At 42.6% G+C, this 17,419-nt stretch overlaps 1 protein-coding gene across 1 annotated transcript in view; it reads left to right on the plus strand.

The window, feature by feature from the left end:
• mast1a (microtubule associated serine/threonine kinase 1a) overlaps nt 1-17,419 on the plus strand; it is a gene marked incomplete at both ends in the record, with an annotated part of 64,420 nt that extends 47,001 nt beyond the window's left edge. Inside the window, 18 exons of the mRNA XM_080029237.1 lie at nt 791-923; nt 2,617-2,684; nt 2,873-2,949; nt 3,987-4,195; nt 4,960-5,098; nt 5,196-5,328; nt 6,903-7,068; nt 7,448-7,549; nt 8,031-8,153; nt 8,319-8,428; nt 9,805-9,962; nt 11,490-11,734; nt 12,045-12,305; nt 12,989-13,221; nt 13,661-13,783; nt 14,712-14,848; nt 15,345-15,532; nt 15,699-17,419. Coding sequence (XP_079885363.1) covers nt 791-923; nt 2,617-2,684; nt 2,873-2,949; nt 3,987-4,195; nt 4,960-5,098; nt 5,196-5,328; nt 6,903-7,068; nt 7,448-7,549; nt 8,031-8,153; nt 8,319-8,428; nt 9,805-9,962; nt 11,490-11,734; nt 12,045-12,305; nt 12,989-13,221; nt 13,661-13,783; nt 14,712-14,848; nt 15,345-15,532; nt 15,699-17,419 — 4,326 coding nt within the window. The remainder of the gene's footprint in view (nt 1-790; nt 924-2,616; nt 2,685-2,872; nt 2,950-3,986; nt 4,196-4,959; nt 5,099-5,195; nt 5,329-6,902; nt 7,069-7,447; nt 7,550-8,030; nt 8,154-8,318; nt 8,429-9,804; nt 9,963-11,489; nt 11,735-12,044; nt 12,306-12,988; nt 13,222-13,660; nt 13,784-14,711; nt 14,849-15,344; nt 15,533-15,698) is intronic.

Genomic DNA, 17,419 nt, shown 5'->3' on the forward strand with positions numbered 1-17,419 from the left:
GATCCTCATGGCCCTCTATGTTAGAGAGGAGGAGACACGCACAGATTGAATGTTGCCCCCCCCCCCTCCCACCCATACGTAGAGTTCATTTAGCATTCAAGTCAGTGGCGAGGTCTGATTCAGTGAAAATGTCACACAGTCAGGAGGAGGCCGTTATAGCTGCAAGAATATTAACCCGGAGCAGAGCAAAGCTATCAGAGAGGCAGGTTGATTCCCCCTCTGCGTACTCTGTCTTTTTTCTCTGGATCGAGGGGAGAAGATATGAGAGAGCAGGGGTGCAAGGAAATTATCCTTGCTGCCCCGAGGCTCTGCTTTCTAATCAAAATGTTATTCCACCAACAGGAATGAAACTGAATCCCACAGGACACCGCAACACAAAAGCCTGTTTTATTGAGTAAAAGAAAGGATGTTTCAAGAAAGCAATTTAAAGTTTGGAGGTGTATTGACACTGATTGTGTTTGTTTGACAGTCCCACCGTGGTGTTTTGATCATGAAATTGTGGCGGGTTGAAGTTAATTGTAGTTTTGTGATTATAAGTTGTTTAGCTGTTGTCACGTTATTTTGTTAGTGCTTACTAGGAAATGTGTCATAATGGGTCAAATCCCAGCTGTAGAAATAAATCAATATTGTGATATGCAGAGATACATTCGCTTTTAATACGTTATCGACACGTTTGCACCAATCATCTGAGGAATGTTTTTCTGTACACTACATTTAAATTCTCCAGTTGTGGTCATTTTAAGTTGTGGCTTCCTTTGACACTTCATTAATTTCCCCCTTCCAATGCTAGGAATTCAACCCTGAGGAGTTTTACCACCTGTTGGAGGCAGCGGAGGACCACGCCAAGGAGGGACAGCTGATGAAGGCAGACATCCCACGATACATCATCAGCCAGTTGGGACTGACCAGAGACCCACTGGAGGGTAAGAGAAAGTTGTTGATACTTTCTATTCGACATTAGCTAAACCCTAAGCCTAACCAATTACCCTTTATATACACTTATCTGTTTTGTTTCCAAAAGTGAGATGCATCAAACATTTATACATATATGTACCCACCCAACATACCTGAAGCCAGGGGGTGATTAGCTTAGCATAGAGTCTGAGAGCAGTGGAAAACAGCTAGCCTGGAAAAAGAAGCTCATTATGCTATATCTATTTTTTAATAGAAACACAAACAGTCATGTACAAACAATTGCTGCTGGATAAGCCGGATAGGCCTACTCCGAAACTACAGATTTATTAATACTGAACCATCTTAATTAGGAAGCTTGAGAGGCACTAGTAGGTGGATTTCTTACACACAGAGCCTGACCAGCTCCTTTCTAAAACTATCGTTATCTCTGATGTCCATCGCAAATAAATGTAAAGAAAACCCACCTAGAAATCATGAGGTGTCTGTACATTGCCAACAGAAACTGCTTATATCTAATGTGGCACACTTTTAACAGTGCCAAATTTGCCAAAATGTAAAGAAATATAAAATATAGGAACGAAAACAAAACAAAAAGAAAACTGGGTTGTAACGCACAGCTAACTGACTGACTCCATGGCAACTTTATACTTCCTGTGTTTTCCTTGTGTTTCAAAAACCCATCAATAGTTGCCTGTTAGGGTGCTGTTGGCTCATGTTGTCTGAGCTGGGGGCAGCAGTGTCAGACTTTAAGCTATTGATCAGCTTAACTGGATGTTCAGCATAAGGATATACAGTAGGATATGTAGAGTTTGGACTGGCTGGATCATTAGCTGGCTGGCGGGGCGATGTCATCGCTGTCTATCATTAATCATCAAGGCTCAAACTCCTAACAGCTCTAATTCACATCTGCTCAGCCGCTCCCAGTCTAATCCATCAGGAGCAGTTCATCAACTGATTGAGTTAAATGACTCGGAATGACTTCTTCCCAAGAAAAATGCTAAAGTTTTATTTCTGAATGCATGAAAAATGTGGGCCTGCTAGTTTATCTCTACGAAGAATGTGTCATTTGATATCTTGATCTTGCATTTTCCTTTGCACCCACATTATCATGCATAGACACATTCACACACCCACGTATGCCGCTGCTTGCACGTCCTCACTTTCACACTTTTATTTATTTTCATGGTTCCTCATACAGACAAGAGGAATTGTTTTCGGCGTCAAACACAAATTATGCAATAATCAGCTCAGTGATGTACAGAGCTGTGTTTTCAAGCACTTCTTAAAGTCAACTACCATTGAATTATTTCCCTGCGTTAACGAAGCGGGACTATAATCAGTGCTTTCCAGCAGCTGTCACATACAAGAGTGGAAGGACAGGGAAAATTAGCTGCCGATGCTGCTCAAGAAGGAAGGAAGTACAAAGTTAGAGGGAATGTGAGCTGAAGGAGAAAACAAAAAATTAATAGGGAGAAGCTATTTTAATTTTCTAATTCTCTAATATTTTTCTTTCTGTGATCCGGCATGTTTGGCCCCTTCAGCTGTTTCAAAAGTCCAATAGCTGTTCTTTTGAAAAAAAGTCTGAGCACATGCAATTTTCTTATCTGCTTGCTGCAGTGTGAGAGGGGCCTGGTGTTTTAGAATGAAAACTGCCTCAGTTTGACACCCAGTTTGCTCATTAACAAACATGTTTCTCAACAGAAATTGTGAGTCTTGACAGCTATGACAGTGAGGGTCCACATACTCCAGAGACCGATGACTCAGTAGAGGTGAAGAACATATTAACACTTTGTGCGCACACACACACACACACACACACACACACACACACACACACACACACACACACACACACTATCAATATCATAAAAGAAACACTGCAATTTGAGCATTTAATTTTAACCGGCCTTTGTGTTTATTTTATTTTCTAATTTTAAAATGTTGAATGTGTCACCAGGGAAAAGGAAGAGCCATCAAGCCACCAAGTGAAGAAGATTTTCAGACCATCAAACTGATCAGTAATGGAGCATATGGGTAAGCATTGATTGAAACCTCATTGATCCCTTCATAGACAGCAAATCTAAACCAATTAAGTGTTTTAAACAAGACAGTATCTTGAATTCAACCTCAATGTGCTGAAAGAAAAGAACACTGCCACAGAAACATAAACTAAAATTATACAGATGAAATGCTATGATCAATTTGATATGATTGTGTTCTTCAAAGGATATATTGTTGTATTTTTCATGTTTAATGATAAATAGAGTCTTCTAATCCCATGTGGGACGGACCATATATGTAGTCTGACATGGTGTAAAAAAAACTGACAAATTCAGACACTAAAAGCAGTTTCCCAGTCCTTTAACCTGGCTCAGAGAATAATTCAACATTTAAAAGTCAGTTGTTTTACATGTAATTAAGCACTGGTCTGTTCAATGATTTGAAAGCCAATGACGTACACTTAAAATGTCAAGCAATGTAGGGACTTTAAGAAAATAAAATGTAATCTCCAGGTCTACATCAGCACACACGTTGCTGCATTTTGAAAGATTCAGTTCCGCATGCTGCATCCAGGAGATCAAAAAGGAGAACATTGCGACTTGCGAGTGTGAAACTGGCATTATTCCTCCATTATCTGCCCATTTAAAAGACAGAGGATTTTTCTGAATACAAAATAAATTCAAAGGGTTACTAACTTGGGACTTGACATTTTGTACCACATTATTTTAATGCGTTAATCTAAAAGCAGATGTGGGGGCGCTCATTGTGTAGTGATTAGAGCATCCCCTAGAGGCTCAGTCCTCATTGCAGCAGACCCGGTCCGAATCTGACCCGTAGTCAGTTCTCTGCATGACCTCCCCTCTTTTCCCCATTTCAACTCCCCATTACGTCTCTCCAAACTGTCCAATAACGAGCGGGAAAAAAAAAGAAAAACGCAAAAACCCAAAAGCAGATGAAAAATGCATTCTACTTTGAGTTTTTTCCAATACAGTACACCTCAACATGGTCTCACCCTGCTGTCAGTCCCTTCATTTTTTCTCTTGGCTCTTCTCTCCCACTGTTTTCTCCAGCGCTGTCTACCTGGTGCGCCACAGGGAGACGCGTCAGCGTTTTGCCATGAAGAAGATCAACAAGCAGAATCTGATCCTGAGGAACCAGATCCAGCAGGCATTTGTAGAGAGGGACATCCTCACCTTTGCAGAGAACCCGTTTGTTGTCTTCATGTTCTGCTCCTTTGAGACACGCAGACATCTGTGCATGGTCATGGAATATGTAGAGGGTAAGGGAGTCAGATTAAGTTTGCTCTTATTTATACTTATGGCACTTTTCTACATTCGATGCAATGATCTTCACCAAATCAGGAAACAGTTTTTTCTTTTTAAATAAGTTCAGTATAAATCAGTACATTCTTTTGAACCTTTTGTTTGCGATAAAAAGTGACCTTCAAGTGGTTTTGTGTGCCCTGTCCTTGTTGTACCATAGTCCCAAACCAAACATTACAGATTCAGGAAATGCCAATGTAATATGCTTCAATAACTCACTTATATTTCCAGAGGGGCAGATAAGAGTCTTATTTCACAATCATAGTGATTCTTGACAATGAAAAGTCAAATAAGGTCAATGGAATCACATTGCTGCTCCAGCCCTGCTCATCTTCCTCTCCAGTTGGGCTGAATTTTTTTCTGGAGGGCAGCTCAGGACAGAGGCGTTTTTGAGGCATAAAGCGGTAGACATAACTTGTGAGTTACTTATATTGACAAGGCAAAAACCTGGTTTAGTAGGTTCAAAGGTGGATAAAAAGCCAAAAAGAGAAACAAAGCAATAAGAAATTCAACGTTTTTACTCTGATACATCTATCAGCACAAGGGCATCACAAAATAAGATTCACATATTATGATGCACTATTGCTTCACGATGGTAATTATCTTCAGTACCATGTGTCTGAATATTTTTTCATTCAACACTTCTCAAGTAGTCAAAACTATGAAATGGCTAAATCCGCTCACACTTCAACAATCATTTGTGTTGTTTCTGTGTTCTCAGGTGGTGATTGTGCCACTTTGTTGAAGAACATCGGGGCTCTGCCTGTGGAGCTGGCAAGGATGTACTTTGCTGAGACGGTTTTAGCCCTGGAATACCTGCACAACTATGGTATTGTCCATAGAGACCTCAAACCTGACAAGTGAGTGTCAGAAGCAAAACTAATGCACAGTGGCTAAAAACAATAATTTGAACTTAACAAAAGTAAAACCGTTCGATGTATTCCTCTTTCCCAATAGTCTTCTGATCACCTCCATGGGACATATCAAGCTTACAGACTTTGGCTTGTCGAAGATGGGTCTAATGAGCCTTACCACCAACCTGTACGAGGGACACATTGAGAAAGATGCCAGAGAGTTCCTGGATAAGCAGGTACAGTATCTGTAATCTAACAGCATTATAGCAGAATTATAAAAGAAGAAAGGCTAGTGACATTTACCACATTTAATCAGCAGCCATATGAATGCGGTATGTGTTATGCATAATTAGTGACATTCTCTTAACCCATTGATGACGGCTGCTGCGCGATGCCACATTGGCTCTCCTGCCTGATGCTGCGTCGCGCAGCATAATTACTTTATCTAATTTTCATGGCATTCCCAGCATAGAATGCACTGTCATTGGTTCAAATACTCATGAGGTGGGTTTTGTTGATTTTTTTAAGACCACGTGACCACCCAAAAGTTGTGTGGTTTGCCGAAAATCATGTCAATCAAAAAAATAAAAAAATAAAACAAAATAATAAAAAAAATACGCCAGCTATGTCGGCGACAGAACAGTTAGTGGCGTTTGATGCGCAGAATCAAGGTCTACTATAGACTACTGACGAAAATCACACAACACATTGCATCTATTTATTAACAATATTTAATAATTTTCTAATTCATCTAATTTTGACGATTTTTTGAAAAATGTGTTGGTTTGTAAGCGCTAAGGGAGCATGTTTAAATAAAACCTGTGAACCTTAACTTTTAAATGTATTTTATTTCATGTTTATATGTGCTACACAGGCTTAGATATTAAGGTTTTGGTAGACTTTACAATTCATACTATTTTTCAGAAAACCCTCAGGCATTAAGGACATGCATCCTAGATTGCCATAGTCATCAATGGGTTAAAGGGTGCACGGTGGATGAACACGCGGCTGGCATTCACAGCGTATTTTAGTCTTCTCCAGACCTGCGTGCCAACCTACCAAATCATACGGCAACATCAATACATTTCAAATAAAGAGTTTGCGTTACAATGCTTCCTTTGCAGTCTGAATGACTGAATCATAAGTGCCTCGCCATCGTCATCACTATCCCACTTTGCAATCATAGTTATTGTTGATGCTCCAAATTAAACCAGGCATAATCAGTCCTATTGGCCCGTTCGTCCTCAAGCTCTTTTGGGTTGGAGCTGGCATCTGTTTGTCTGCCACTAATCACCTCACATCTGCGGGTCAAATAGACTGGGGCTTTGCTTTTCATGTTTTAGTGGACATTATGATTGGGATTTTCATTCACTCAATAATCATGTCCCTTTTGTGAGTGCACATGTGAAACAACTCGCACGCACACACGCACACACACACACACACACACACACACACACACACACACACACACACACACTCAAAGAGCAATGCACATTAAGATCTCCCGAGCAGCTTATGGTTATTAGAATGAAACCTTTAATATTTCATCAATGATAGAACATTTAAAAGACAAAACAGAGATAAGATAGATGTTAACGTTTCCATTTGTATATGTTTTACAACATGTCTGAGGGGCCCTTTAAAATAACATTTGATTAAAGTGACCAATGATCAATTCACCATAACCTGGACAAGATGCATTATATGGCATAAAGTTTTCTGAAGGCCAACATTTAAGTTGGTCAAGTAGTTTCTCTCTCTTTTCCCTTCTTATCTTCCTCTGACTACCCTTCTCTCCATGACTCAGGTATGTGGTACTCCAGAGTACATCGCTCCAGAGGTTATTCTCCTGCAGGGTTACGGAAAGCCGGTGGATTGGTGGGCCATGGGCATCATCCTCTATGAGTTCCTGGTGGGCTGTGTGCCTTTCTTTGGAGACACTCCTGAGGAGCTCTTTGGGCAGGTCATCACAGGTAACAAAATGGTGTCAAACGTCCGCTACCTAACTTTGAAAACACATTTTTATCGATTAAAAGCATGCTACCATAATGTTTAGAAGACTTTAAGGATCAGTAAAATGTATTAATTCTTATTACCCCATCCACTGCTATGCAACTCGAGCATGTGATGTAGTTTTAGAGCTTTTGAGCCTTAACAATTTGAATGTTGCTCGAGATTGAATAGTTTTCCACCATGTTAACATTTATTTTTCCCCCTGGTGAAATGCAATAACAACCTTCTTGTAGTTTGGACTGCCCTTTGATTTGTCATCTTGAAAACTACTTCAAGGAAGCAATTTCTCTGTACCTTATTCTTCTGACCTTTCCCTCTTTCTTTTATTGCCTCCTTTAGATGATATAGTTTGGCCTGAAGGTGATGAGGCCTTGCCCGCGGATGCCCAGGCTCTCATCTCTGCCCTTTTGCAGACTAACCCTCTTTTGAGATTGGGTACAGGTACTGACTTTTGCCTTTACTTCACAACAAAACCCCCATCTCCACCCATTTACTGCACATACTGTATATTGATTTTTACTTGCTTTAAAGCTATAATGCATGCGCAACTTTTATAAAAATGAATGTCGGATAGTTAAGCCATTGCCAAATGAGTTGATTAGGCATATCATCTCCACAAAACTCTCTCTGTAATTCTCAGTATGGCAGCATTTAATAAGTGTATGCCCATGAAGTGAAGCCGATGATGAGTGTCCATGAAATGATTCGGTTGTTGATTCTACTGCTTAGAAAAAACCTGGACGTACCGCAGAAGGAATAAAATCCACCGACACCAAGATGCACCAACAGTGTTGTTGCAATAACTCCGGATTCCTCATGGGTTGTGACAGAAGTTACGCTCCATAGCTTTAAATAAAGAGTCCATTAACACTGTATTCTGAATGAGGCTGACAGCTTGTGGCGTCCATGCCCCTTCCACCAGGTGGAGCCTTCGAGGTGAAGCAGCACTCGTTCTTCACGGAGCTGGACTGGAACAGTGTGCTGAGACAGAAAGCAGAGTTCATCCCTCACCTGGAGTCAGAGGAGGACACCAGCTACTTTGACAGTACGTTCCCCCATGGATTTATGCGTCTGTAAAGCACAGCAGCAGTGACATCAATATTGGCTTTATGGGGGGGCTCTACAATAATTTTCTGACAGCGTTCCCAGTCTGAAATGCACATTTTATGTTGAGGTGACAGCTCATGTATTTCATCTCCCTCTGCCCCAGCCCGCTCGGATCGTTATCATCACATCAATACGTACGATGAGGATGACACCAATGACGACGAGCCTGTAGAGATCAGACAGTTCTCTTCCTGTTCTCCTCGCTTCAGCAAGGTCGGACCTCTCTCTCTCTCTCTCTCCTTCTCTCTTTCTCGCTACTGCCTTTTTCTCTTTCATCTCTCTCTCACCCTCTATGTTGTTTTACTCTGAGCTTTTTTTCTTCTTCTAACTGAGGAAAAAAACCTACTGTTACACCATTAATGATATCTTTATTTATATAGCACCAAAAACAGTGGTTTACAAAGTGCTTTTACATACAATACATAGGAGCAAGAGATACACATACTCATATATACACACAATAAACCAAACGAGATCAATAGGGGCTAGGGTAAAAAGACATTGAGGAAGAGAACAAAGAAAATAAAGAGACTAAAAAGACTTTACAATTACTTCTTAGTCCTCGCCACTCGATCGTGTGTCTTTAATGATCTATTTTTTTTCTCTCACATCACCCACTCCCTCAACGTCCACATCTCTTTTAATCCTGATATCTGACTGTGTTCACCTCGTGCTGCGTCACCCCATCTGCCTTCCCCTCTGTCTTTCACATGGTCCATCCTTTCACGTTTGGGTTGTGAAGTCGTGAAGTGGCTCTTCATAAAAAATAATAATCAAAAAGTGCTCAAGGCTCATTGAGAGGCTCAATTTCAATTAAATTTGAGATGCCTTTGAAGTTACCGCCGATGGTCGTTTGAGTGGCTATGCACACTCGAGCAAAGCAGGTGTGAACAAAGACCTCTGAGTGCATATAATAAGGTTGTGATAAATAATCATTTGAGTAATTTGTTAAGCAAAATAGAATAGGCTGGTTCTAGCTTGTCTAGTTCATACAGCACTATATAGATTTATTTATCCGACTATTTTGATCGTCACCATATTAAGTCTTATTTAATGTCAATTTTCCAATATTCCCAGCTGTGCTTCTTGTAGTCTCAAGATAAGTGTCAGATTTCCCATTAAGAAGATTTCTTTGAGGGTTATTACATTGGTCCCTTGTCGTGCAATCTTCCCCCAGTTCCTTGTAAAAGCTTCTTTACTGCCTTCTAATAGTATTTTAACAAATATTTGAATATAATTTACAACACTTTCAATGTATGTTTCAATCTATTCACTTAAAGTGTTTAAAAAATATATTTTTTAATCTAAGCTACCCTGCTCCAAAAAGACTTTCTCTTGTAAGTCGGCAATATCTGAACTGAACTGAGGAAAATCATCATATCAGTAGAGAATTACAACAATGGCATTATATAAATCTAGTCTTTTATGGGTATCAGCCTTATACATGGCAAATGTCTCACATGTGATATACAATTCATATGAATAAAAGAATATAGCTGTAACCTCCATTCTGCAGCTATAATTTCCCAGAGCTTTGAATAACTTCTCACACGCCAAATGACTATTGATCTGGCTGCATCCACCTGCAGGTGTACAGCAGCATGGAGCATCTGTCTCAGCTGGAGCAGAAAGCTACGACCTCTGTGTCCCGCCGCGAGCACAGGGGCCCGCGGGAGGACACCAGGACCAAGAGGGAGAGCCTGGGCAGCTTGAGAGACAAGAGCTGGAGGACAGGATCCCCTGAGATGTGAGTGGAGGGCATTATTGAATGAGGAGTTCCTTAAGAGGCACAATCATGATTTTTGTATGTAAGTGATGTAAGGCTGCTCTGTATGCTTAGAACTGAGTGTGTTCAAAAGGTGGCTCCCGGAAGTTTTTTTTCGCTTTCAGTAGTCGAGCTGTGACAAATAACTGACACAAATGTTGACACTTAAAAAAAATAAGTAACTTTGTGAGACACTCTTTCTGAGTCAACATGAGACAAAAGTGAAATATGTTGAACACTGTTACATTCTAGTTAACATTTTAACTGACATCGGTACACATATCCCCTGGTGATGCTGAAAAAATAAAAAATAAAATAAATGAAAAATAAATAGAAAAGCACACGTGGATCAAATGTGTACTTTTTCAATAATAAGCATCGCAATCTCATCTGGTAGAAATGTATTGCACCTAATATCCCCATTTCTAAAGAGACCTCTTATTACCTTTAGTTTTCACCTGAATGAAAAAAATTATCTGTCATCCTGGGGTCCAGATTCATTTAACTAATCATGCTCTGTTTCTGTGCGTTTCATGTTGTGAAGCAGCTGAAAAATACTACAACCTGCAGGCTCCATGCTGCATACTATTAACTGATACATTCTATGATTGAGAGAGCATGCAGCAGGATTGCCATTACTTCTCATAACTCAATTTCACATCAATCCTTAGGAAGCACATGTCATTTTAATCCCTCCACATTCATATGTAAAATAAATCATTCATACCTCGGTCTGCATTCATAATGGTTAGACAATTTCATCAAATAAGGTGGAGGTGGCTTATCTATTACCTGACAATGAATTTTCCTTCTTTCATATCAAGTTTAAATTCAAATCAGTATAGCTGTGAATGTTTTTTTGGCTACAGCTCAACATTACGTCTATTAATTTCTTTAATTTAAGGTGTCCTATTGAGTTTTCCTGTAAACAAACAAAAGTTATTTTTACATTCAGTCTTACTCAGCAAAACACATGATATATTTCCTCAAGCTCATCTGTTGAATGTGGTTCCATCTTTATAAAATATTCTTAAAGCCGTAGTCCATCTTTTTGGTCTTAATTGACAAAGCTCATCAACAACTGGGGGGATTGCCATGCCATTATGCACACACATTCAAAGTCCCTAGAGGTTCATTCCTTCTGACTTTAGTGATCCCTTTCAATCTTTTAGTGCCATCATGAGCTTTAATTTGTGGTTTTAAGTGAAATGTCTTAAAAACTATAGTTGTCATACAAATTCGTATACACTCTTATGTCTTTCACAGGGTAAATTGTAAAAACGTATTGTTTTATCTACAGCAGCCATCACCATCCAAGTGTTCAGTGCTAATTAGCTGTTACTAATATTAGCATGTTATCGTTGTCATTGGGAGCATGCTGATTTTATCAGTTAGCTCAAATGTCACAGAGCTGCTAGCTCATAGTTTTGTTGGAATATGTAGTCTCACAGCGAAGACTCTGTTTGCATTATCTCATGTGACTGTTTCTGTGACACCCTTCTCTTGCAGGAAGCGCCTGTCTTGTTCAGAGTCCCTCTACATGGAGGGCGATGCTAGCCCTCCCCTCGGTGCTCGTCGGCGCTTCTCTGCACTGATGGATACGCATCGTTTTGCCTCAACCCTGGATGGTGAGCCAGACTTCTTGTCCCGCCAGATGCCCATCAAGGTCCGTGGAACCTCACTGGATGGGACCAGTGTCCCCTCACCAAGCCTCCTGGAGCACAGGAACAGTCTGAAGGAGATCAATGGAGCAGGTGTGTAAGAAGGGGGTAGTCTCTGAGATATTCTAGGGTTATGAGGGGTAAAATGGGAGAAGGGGAGGAAATAAATGAAAGGGCAATAAGTAATGGAAAAAAAGGAATCAAACAGAGACCGCAAAGCAAAGGTAAGAGCGGAGGAGGTGAAAAAAGGAACCTGTAGGCTTATATCTTATTAAGTGGCTGCTGCTGAGTGAGTGTGAGTTAGCAGCTGGACAATTATTACCATTGCTATTTTTCACCTCTAAATGCTACTTTGAACATAATAACCTTTAATGATTTCCACCGGACTCTTCTTTTCTCACAGACAAATCCCCTAGGCACGGAGAGACACCAGGAGTTACCACGGCCATCACCGCATTATCCCCCGGTCCTGCAGCAGCCGGTGTTGACGTGATGACTCCGCTGTACGATCCTCTGGGGCCTCGGGCCACCAATGACCTGGTTCTACGCAGGGCACGCCATCAGCATCTGTCTGGTGGTGATGGAGAGAAACGCAACTCCAGACCTGGAAACAAGGTCATCAAATCGGCCTCTGCCACAACCCTGTCCGTCATCATACCATCGGGTGAGAGGCTAAAGGAAAGAATAAAATCATTTGGGGAATACTAGTTTGTGGCACCCTACAGGGTTCCCACGGTCATGACATTTTCTGGAAAAGTAATGACATTTGAAGAACTGTTTTCCAGCCCTGGAAATTGTTTCCAATTAACTGAATGTTTTTTGAAAAGTTTTAAATTTACACACATTTTTGCTAGTGTTTAAAACATGTTCATAAAGATCTAAAAACACGTCTAACGTTGTGTGAAATAGTTCCTTGAATTATTATTACTGTGTAAAATCTAGTGTCATGGTTTAAATTGCACTTGTGTTTCACATTGGGATGCAGCTTGTAAGCATTTTTTTTTCTGAAAGAGTGAGTAAAGATAGCCAACTAACAGTTAGCAGTTAGATTATCCACAAGAATGCCTGGGAAGTGTGTGTTTAATAATTTATGGCTTTCCAACGACAAATATAACGCATGGCTCAAGAGAGACGCAGCATTATTGAGCCATATGATTGTGAAACAGACTGACCTCCTTAAAGTTTCTTATCTTTGTGTTTATTGACAAATAAAGCAACTTAACTTAAATAAGGTTATGGAAATTGGGTAAAATGTCATGGAAAAGTTTTTAAAATTCATTGGTAAAGAAACGTGTCTGACTCTAAAACAGTCTCTCATTTCTGCTTTGCTCTTCTGCCTGTCTCCAGTGGAGCAGCATGGCGGCTTCTCTCCCCTGGCCAGCCCCATGTCTCCCCACTCCTTCTCCTCCAACCCCTCGTCCCGCGACTCTTCACCCAGCAGAGACTTCTTTCCTGCAGTCAGCGTGCTGCGCCCTCCCATCACCATCCATCGCTCCGGGAAAAAGTACGGCTTTACTCTCAGGGCCATCAGGGTCTACATTGGAGACAGTGACATCTACAGCGTGCACCACATTGTTTGGGTAAGACACTAGCCAGTTGAAGAATCAGAATGTTCTGTTGGGAGGATGTTTTTTGAGTGGGAGCTGAAATCAGTGACCTCACATAAAGAGAAATGGCTTGTGCCTTGTCTTTTATTATTTTATCTAAAACTGTTGAGGAGTTGATGATTGATTTACATTTTTGCGTACGAATTTCACAAGTTAAATGTTATTTCTCTTCCTGTTTCTGTCGTTCTATAATAACATCTTACTGAATTTACTAGCCAAAGTAAAGGAAAAACTATTATAATATCGCCATCTCTCTAATATGAAGATACATGAGACCGTCTGAACTGAAGAAAAGTTGAGGCTCATCCTACTATTGATTGTTGTTATCCTTTTTAGAATACACACTCTGTATGTTTACATGTATTTGATATTGCCCTGTTGTGAACTTAAATGTTAATGTGTGAATTGGCAGCATGTGGAGGACGGCGGCCCCGCACAGGAAGCTGGCCTCTGTGCTGGTGACCTCATCACTCACGTCAACGGGGAGCCTGTCCATGGTCTGGTCCACACTGAAGTGGTAGAGCTCATCCTCAAGGTAGGCAGGATCATTCATTCTCAATTGTACTGTAGGTTATACAAATATTTCTATGCAATTGTTCTATTTCTGTCAACAAAAGTTGTCAAGAAGTTTTTGATTTCAAGGGAAGGCTAGTCATGTGGTTGCATCTGCCATGTAACTCTAAGGTCTCGTTCACACCAGCCTTGTTGAGTGCGGTTGAAACGAACCCTGGAGTGTTTAATCTCTTGTCGCGGTTCGTTTGGATCAATTTCAATGCAGTCTGAAGACTCTGGTGTGAACTAAACGACCGGACTCTGCATCCTTTGAAAGTGGTGGTCTCGGGCCGCTTGCAAGTGAACTAACGGAGTATTTACGTTGCAATTCACCGTCTCCTGCATGTCTTTCAATAAACGCTTGTGTTATTGAGTAATTTAGCACACGTTTTCGGAGCAAACGCTCATAAGCTCCGTCCGTTACAGAGTCTGCTGATATTGATGGAGCTGGTGGAGGAAAGTAGCACTACATTTAATAGACTTTCACTGTTACAGTATGTGCTCAGCATGAAAATAACCTGCCGATGCTCTGTGATGTAGGCGATGATAGAAATAGCGAGGGATTTGCCTTTTTACAAGCTGAACTGTCTCACTAGTAATTGAACGCCATTATCCTGCACATGACCTTTGTTTACAATTTATAGTGCGTTTGAGTTTTTCCTTTGTGAACGCGATCCGAACCATCTGCCAAACAAGACGATGTTTCCCCTCTCAACTGGTGCGCACCAAGGAAGCAAACTATTAGGGACTGTGAACACAACCTGAGATTCCAAATACACAGGCAGTTTGCTCATTCATTCTGTAAATAAAAAGGACATTTTGTTGCTCAGTTGTCTATAGGAAAATAAGCTTGACAGTGAATAGGTGTAAGCATCGGTGCAGAAATCATCTATTGTTATTGATCTTTGCAGAGCGGGAACAAGGTGACGGTAACCACCACGCCTTTTGAGAATACCTCCATCAAAGTCGGTCCTGCCCGTAAAGCCAGTTATAAGTGTAAGATGGCCAGACGAAACAAGAAGACCATGGGCAAGGATACCCAGGACAGGTAGGAGATCACGTCCCTGCACCACTGTTGCTGGTGCCTTTATCGGGAACTGAAATACAATATAATAGTAAAAGAGTTTGCCTGTTTTTTTCCTACAAACAGTGCAATATGTTCAGTAACTCTGACTGTTTATCAGGTGCGAACCTCAATCTAAAAGGCTGTGATTTTTTTTGCAAGTTGCGGCACATTAATTACAAATACTGTACAGGTTTTACAGTGCTGCTGACCATTTTCTGAGCATGTCATAGCTTTTATAGCTTTTCCAAACTGCCATTAGTTTGAATTCTTTTCAGTTTTCTCTGGAAATCTTTAGTCAATTATGAATCATGCTGCAAGTACACATTGTCTTATTTTAACTGGACAAAACGTGACATTTATTTATAAAAAAAGTTTATTAACTGATGAATCTATATTATTTCCACGGCCTATACATGCAGCACTCATTTATCCCATTACAATTCCTATCCCACCTTTTCTTTGTCTCTCTGTCCCGCAGTAAGAAGCGTAACTCCTTGTTCCGTAAAATCACAAAGCAGTCCAATCTGCTGCACACCAGCCGCAGCCTGTCCTCTTTGAACCGCTCTCTGTCCTCCAGCGAGAGTCTTCCCGGCTCCCCAACTCACAGCCTGTCTGCCCGCTCCCCCACTCAGGGCTACCGCTCTACTCCGGAGCCCTCACACCTTGGTAGGCCACTGAAAATAAAAAAAATACAAGTGTTAGATAAAAACCGCGTAAGATCATTTCACATTAGAAATATTTTTTCTGTTTAAGATCTGCACCATAAACTAAACATATTTTGAAAAACATTGAACTACCTTAATTGATCTTTTCTTCTCTGTATTCTCTTTAGCTTCCTCCCAGAGCAGCTCTCCTGCCTCCAGCACTCCAAACTCCCCGGCTCCCTCTCAGCACATGAGGCCCAGCTCCCTGCACGGCCTCTCTCCTAAACTGCACCGCCAGTATCGCTCTGCCCGTTGTAAGTCTGCCGGTAACATCCCCCTGTCCCCGCTGGCCCACACCCCCTCTCCCACCCAGTCTTCGCCGCCACCTCTGCCCGGCCACACCATCGGGAGCTCCAACACCACCCAGTCTTTTCCTGTCAAGCTCCACTCCTCGCCACCGGTGGTCCGCCCAAGGCCCAAGAGCGCCGAACCCCCGCGCTCGCCTCTCCTCAAGCGGGTGCAGTCGGCGGAGAAGCTGGGCTCCCCTCTCACCCAGTCCAGTTCCACCGGAGGGCTGGGCGGTCCGCTGAGGAAGCACAGCCTAGAGGTGCAGCACTCCGAGTACCGCAAGGACGCCTTCCTCTGCGAGCTGGGCCTCCAGAGCCTGCTGGAGACGGACGGGGAAAATTTGCCTCCTCACCCACCGCCCCTTCCTTCGTCCTCGTCATCCACTAGCCCAGAGACCGGCGTTCTGAAGCCTGTCAGGAGACTAGGGAGACAGGAGTCACCGCTCAGCAGGGAGACGCTGCTGGCCGGGAGGGACAGGGAAGAGAGGGAGAGAGGGAGGGAGAGGGAGAATAGGAGGGAGAGTGATTCTGGGACAGGCCTGGAGAGATTGAGTCGCGCCGGAGCAACAGTATCCCAGTCATCCTTAACAAGAAAAACTCATACTACAACTGAGCCGTCATTGAGCTCTCAGGTTGGCCCAAGCTCCAGACTCAGTGCGGAAACATCCCAAGCTGCAATTCCTAGCCCACCTACCAGAACAACGGGGAGTCTGGGCGGTCAGAGGGGACCTGAAAAGAGTCTGGAAGAGTTCACTTTCAGACAGCAGGACCACAGAGCAGCCAGAAGTCTGTTCTCTAGTAAAGATTCCCAGGAGCAGCTAGGAGGCAGAACTGAACCAAAGCAGGAAGGAAACAACACGTCAAGGCCTGGTTTACCTGGCGCTGTCTTTGCCAAGAGCTCTGCTTCCACCCCGGATAAATCTATCGGCATCAACGCATCAGGTCCTCTGAGCATGAACAAATCCTATAAACCATCAGGTATGGGGGACGGCCTGAGGAAGCCGGGGGGAGCACAGAGCAGTGACTCTAGGACTCCAGACCTGGGTTCCAAAAGCCCCAAACTCCCGGCCCGTGTTCTGGCTCCCGTGGTCCCCCCACACGGGCAGCCTCTCTCGCTGGGCAAGGTGTGGCAGGGACTTGGGTCAGTCAACTGCTACCGGGGAACCCTTGACTGGGAGGACAAATGCCGCCTGGAGGTTGTAGAGGAGCATTCGCCTTCCCCCTCTCCTTCCCCGACTGCTGTGGCCCCCTCCCTCTGCGGACCTTCTCTCTGTAAGTCGCGGCCCATCTCTCCCGGAGATAAGACAAGCTTCGTCAGCCACCTGACCACGGTGGCCAAAAACGTCCTGGGGCCAATCAAGCTGGGCTCCCAGGAGGGGGCTAAGAGCAAAGAGCAGCAAGCTAAGGCTGCAGAGGAGAAGCAAGGAGGCACAGCAGGGAAGTCTGACATTCCACTGGCTGGAGGTCAAGTGATGGTCGCTGGGGCTGCGGTGGTGACCAAAAGTCCTGCTGGTTCACCGCTGGAGAAGTCTGCACCAGTTAACAGCCTGCCGAAAATGTGA

The sequence above is a fragment of the Ammodytes marinus genome (assembly GCF_949987685.1).
Source record: "Ammodytes marinus genome assembly, chromosome: 6".
Lineage (NCBI taxonomy): Eukaryota > Metazoa > Chordata > Actinopteri > Uranoscopiformes > Ammodytidae > Ammodytes > Ammodytes marinus.